Source organism: Lactuca virosa, chromosome 9 (genome assembly GCF_052849685.1).
Source record: "Lactuca virosa cultivar CGN04683 chromosome 9, Lactuca_virosa_CGN04683_v6, whole genome shotgun sequence".
Classification (NCBI taxonomy): domain Eukaryota; kingdom Viridiplantae; phylum Streptophyta; class Magnoliopsida; order Asterales; family Asteraceae; genus Lactuca; species Lactuca virosa.
The window spans coordinates 177,087,957-177,093,613 of NC_136434.1; the positions used below are offsets into that span (position 1 = coordinate 177,087,957).

General features: G+C 34.1%; 1 protein-coding gene across 1 annotated transcript; it reads left to right on the top strand.

Annotated features, from left to right (window-relative positions):
- The first annotated feature begins 202 nt into the window (after positions 1 to 202).
- Positions 203 to 3,784, top strand: LOC145137425 (protein disulfide isomerase-like 2-3). The gene is made up of 7 exons (XM_079071554.1): positions 203 to 412; positions 1,148 to 1,306; positions 1,383 to 1,660; positions 1,767 to 1,866; positions 1,949 to 2,125; positions 2,206 to 2,351; positions 3,269 to 3,784. The coding sequence occupies exons 1-7, from the start codon at positions 275 to 277 to the stop codon at positions 3,588 to 3,590; spliced, it is 1,320 nt and encodes a 439-aa protein (XP_078927680.1). The 5' UTR covers positions 203 to 274; the 3' UTR covers positions 3,591 to 3,784.
- Positions 3,785 to 5,657: the final 1,873 nt, after the last annotated feature.

Sequence of the window (5,657 nt, forward strand, 5' to 3'; positions counted from 1 at the left end):
AAACAAAAATTGATTTTACGTTTAAATGTAATCTGACCAATCACCTGCATAGGCGACCTAAGAAAGACTCAGCAAATCTTGGGCATCCACGTTTCGTTTCCTCATCAAATTACATGGCAAGATGACGTGTATCAATTTCATTGGCTAAAACACGTATCCCCGTCCACGGTATCAAACATAAGAAGGGGTTTTTCTACTCTGCGCCCGCAAGGTTTCTTCCTCGTTTTCCATTCGTCACTTCTCCACTGTGCGTTTACTCAGTGTAATAGAAAGCATGAATCGCTCGGCAAAAGTGTTGATCTTGATTTCTTTCTTCTTGTTATCAGCTAGCTCAAATTTAAATCTCGTTGATGCATTCTACGGATCATCATCACCTGTTCTTCAGCTCACTCCTTCTAATTTCAAGTCTAAGGTAACCGAATCAATGTCGATTTTTAAGATTCTGTTGATTCAATTACGGATAATTTGAATAATACTGATTTTATATTAGTTCTCGTTACAAATGATGTGTTCCAATTTTTTTTTTATCTTCATTTTGTTATTGATCTTCAGATCAGATTTCTTATATATTTGTGTATGTTAAAACTTGTTCCGAGAATTACTACAATTGTTTACAGTAATTTGAAGACTACGAAATGACTTCTAAATTCTAAGCATATTACTGAATGGAGAGAACTTACAAGTGAGAAATTATCTCAAAATATATCGATCTTTCATGTGTTGATTTGCGAAGTAATCAATTGAAGCTGTTTGTGGCAGCTATGCTAGATACTCAGTTCCAATTGAATTTCCATCCATTCAAATGTTTTCGCAAATTACTACCTTTAGGAAGGCATTTTGGCTATATTGTCTAGAAATAACAGTTGCTATAAAAAATTCCCCTTTCTTTACTTTGTGTAATGCTATAAAACAAGCAATTTATAGAACAGGGCTCGATTATACTTATCTCCCTATAAAACAAGCAATTTATAGAACAGGGCTTGATTATACTTATCTCCCTATGTTCATCCTCACATGATCAACTTCCTCTTTAGTTAGAAATCCAACTTTAATGCATTTATCCTTGCTGCTACAACAATATTTCCCTGATAGAAATGTGAGCTTTGATCCTGTTTTGCTTAATAACCTAATCTTTCTATGTTGTTAGGTTGTAAATTCAAACAGTGTTGTACTAGTCGAGTTCTTTGCACCATGGTGTGGCCACTGTCAAGCTTTAACACCAATATGGGAAAAAGCAGCTTCTGTCTTAAAAGGTGTAGCAACTGTTGCAGCCATTGATGCTGATGCAAACCCAACTATTGCTCAGGTAAATCTTTTTAAATCATCATTTGATCTTTTTATACAAACCCTAATTTCTAACACCTCACCATTTCTTTCTACAGGAATATGGTATCAAAGGGTTTCCAACTATCAAAGTCTTTGTCCCTGGAAAACCTCCTGTTGATTACCAAGGAGCTAGAGAAGCAAAACCAATCGCAGAATTTGCACTCAAACAAGTGAAGGCACTCCTTAAAGACAGATTAAGTGGAAAAACTACAACTACTGAATCAAGTGAAAAGAAATCAGAACCAAATCTATCAGTTGAACTCACTTCAAATAATTTTGATGAAATGGTTGTTAAAAGTAAAGATCTTTGGGTGGTTGAATTCTTTGCACCTTGGTAATTAATCATTCCACTCTTGAACATAAATTCATACACCAATTTGTGTCTTTACTTTCTTATGATAAATTTCAAAAAGTTTATAACTTTATATATATATATTTAGGTGTGGACACTGTAAAAAGCTTGCACCTGAATGGAAGAAGGCTGCAAAGAATTTACAAGGAAAGGTGAAGCTTGGACATGTGAACTGTGATGACGAAAAGGTATTCTTAAATTTCTTTTCTTTTTATCTAAACCAATATTTTTTATTATTTCTAATTGATTATGTTTTTTTCTTTCTTTCAGTCTTTAATGAGCAGGTTTAAGGTACAAGGGTTCCCAACTATATTAGTATTTGGTGCAGATAAAGAGAGTCCAATCACATATGAAGGAGCAAGAACTGCATCTGCAATTGAATCATTTGCCCTTGTTCAGCTAGAAACAAATGTTGCTCCTCCTGAAGTGACCGAGTTGACTAGCTCAGTGAGTTTTTCGAATCCTTTTTATAGTTTTTCAGGATTTCCCTTTTTGCCCATGGAAAAATCATAAATTTTCCATTTTAGGATGTGATGGAAGAGAAATGTGGTTCGGCTGCTATCTGTTTTGTTTCCTTCCTCCCTGATATTTTGGACTCTAAGGCTGAGGGAAGGAATAAGTATATAGAGATGCTTCTATCAGTTGCTGAAAAGTTCAAAAGGAGTCCTTACAGGTATAAAAATCTGATTATAGCATTTTACTCAAATAAAAATAAGAGTAAATTACAGATTTGGTCCCTATGTGGCTATGCTTCACTCAAAATCTCAATTTCAATCTAAATTTTGAAATTGTCCCAATATGGTCCCTGTACTTTACTCAAAATCACAAGCTTAGTCCAAAATTTAAAGTCATTAGGGACCATATCTGCAACAAAATACAAACTTAAGGACCGACACTAGGACAATTTCAAGTATTGGACTGAACTTGCGATTTTAGTTAAAGAACAAGGACCAAATTTATAATTTACTCAAAAAATGATCAGCAATACAAGTAGGTTAAAGAGTACATTGTACTTTGAACAATGTACTCAATTATAGTAATTGGGTAAAGCAATGAGAGTACATTTCTATTTCTTGCATTCAATAAACAAATAACAAAAGTACATTGTAATTTCTTGCATTTAATAAAGAAATTATAAGGGTTTTATGCAGAAAAGTCGTATTATTTTGGGAAATTTTTTTATAAAATCCTTAAATGAAATTTTGAACAAAAAAGTCCCGATTATTTAATATTTTGCCCAATTAACGAAAAAGTCCTTATTTTTATTTTAAAAGGAAATAACAGATGATCGTGTAAAGTTAAATAGTCTGGACTTTTCTCTTCAAATTTTTTTAAGACTTTATCAAAATTTTCCTAAATTAATGAGACTTTTCTGCATAAAACATTGTAAAAATGACATAGCAAATTACTCAGATAAAAATACATTGATATTTCTTACATTTAATAAACAAATAACAAAAGTATGTTGTAGTTTCTTGCACAATACTCGAATAAAAATAAATTGCTATTTCTTGCATTTAATCCAACAAACACACCAAATGAAAGTACGTTGCTATTTATTGCATATTAACGGCTCAAATTGCGGTCCAGCTACGTATGGGCCGCGGCAGGTAAACAAGCAGAACTTGAGAAGCACGTAGGCGTTGGTGGCTACGGGTATCCGGCTTTGGTAGCTTTAAACATTAAAAAAGGCGCATATGCACCACTTAGAAGTGCATTTGAAAAGGACCAAATTATTGAGTTTGTGAAAATGGCGGGACTTGGTGGGAAAGGTAACCTTCCATTAGAAGGGACACCTGTGGTTGTGAAAATGGAACCATGGGATGGGAAAGATAGGGAGATTATTGAAGAGGATGAGTTTTCACTTGAAGAACTTATGGGTGGAGGAAGTGATGAGAAAGATGAGTTGTGAGTTTGAGTTGAATGAATTCGTGATTGTGTTGGAGAAAAGATTTTTGGGTTCGTTATTCGATGGTTGTGAGACAATGGGCACCCTTGTAGTCGTCGTAATTGTGGTGTAATACTCGTGATTTTAGAGTTAGTTGATGTTTTGATAATGTCATACGAGTAAAAGTTATGAAAAGGTAATTTGCGTATTTTTACAAATGCTTTAAATGGAAATATCTTTTCGAGAAAAAAAATCCGAATCATTTGCCTCTAGTCTTGTTTTTTTTTTAAAACAAATACCCCCATACGGAATCGGGGTCATACGATACTTTATGACGTCTCTAGTTGTACGGTGTGTTGTCTCATGATACTTCTCAAACACAAGAATTACGGAATCGGGGTCATACGAGACTTTATGACGTCTCTAGTTGTACGGTGTGTTGTCTCATGATACTTCTCAAACACAAGAATTGGACATTACATGTTTTTGTTTTGTTTATTTTAATCAAATGTCTAATTCAAATTTTAATGTTTGAAAACTATAAAAGACCATGTTTTTTTTTCCCGAAAAACTTAAGGCTTTTTTTTGAAAAAATGTTATGTAAAATCAGAAGATTACCGAGAAACTTACTAAAAAGGTATTGAGAAAATAGAAAAATGAAAGGGCTTTAGAACGATTTTATGTTATACTAAGTTATAACTTGTCGGAACCACGGTTACAAAATTAATTAAATTTTGAAAGTTAAAAATCATAATTATTAATCGATTATTTTCACTATATTGTTAAGAACATTGTTGATATGTGATTGTTATGTAACTTTATAAAGGCTGAAAGTTATATGTCTTTCCATCTTGTTGTCTTTTTCTAATAATTTGTAACTTTAGGTCAACATGAGGATTTGCATGAAAACATCTCTAACCATCCTATAATATTTAACCAACTTATTATTTGAATCCAACATAAGCTTCAAATCTTCTATAATTTGAAGATCATCTAAATCATAAGTCGGTGTATAAGCATAGTTTGCTCCATTACAAATAAGATTAATTAAATATACATATGATTAGTATAAAATTAATATTGTTAAAGTAATAATAGTTAGTAATATCAAGTATGAATATACCCAAAAACATTTTTGTCTATTTGGGCTTTCATTTTTGGTATCATATATGTATAGCTACGAAAATCTTGGTTGACACCCATTAGTTGGAGTAAGGCTTCTCATACTATGTTAATTTTGACGATAATTTTGACCGCTAAGTCCGAATAAGTATGGTGTATTCTGTAACATCCCAAAAATCTCATCAACTTAAACTTTTCAAAACAATTCATTTATTAACAAAGTATTTACAAAAACAATGTTTCCAAAACAAGAATTAAAATCAAAGTCTCCCAAGATCAAATCTGATGTAAAACCAAGGATGTGTACGGTCACGCCTTCGCATTCGCCTCGAATCATCTGAAGAACATGAAATCAAAAACAAAACTGTAAGCACAAAGCTTAGTGAGTTTCCCCAAAATACCCCCACACAAACAGACAACATATACGACATCCATGCTCAAATACTCATGCCTAGTCCAATCAGCCTCGGGCTGGAATACCAGACATGTCTATGATGGGCTCACTCATCCCTAGGATGGATACCCTCGTATCATAAGCGGTTTGGTCCAGTCAACCATCAGGTTGGAATACCAAACGTGTTGGGTCCATTCAACCATCGGGTTGGAATACCCTAGGCATATTGAATGACGCACAAAGCAGTCCAGTCTCACCACAATCCATACTATCATATCGGGTCCAATCAACCATCGGGTTGGAATACCCTAGACCCAATCAACCCTCGGGTTGGAATGCCAATACACAACGGGTCCAGTCATCCTCGGGATGGAATATCCTCAAGCCTTCAGTACGAGCTTGGCATACCACCCAGTCCTCAGCTCGTATCTGGAGTGCTCCTGGGTTTGTTGGCTACAACACGGAATAGTACAACCTCAACCCAACACAAAATGCCGAAACATAACAGATAATCATATAAACAGTCTACAGGCAGACATGCAGATCTACAAATCACTAAACATAGCATCATCCTA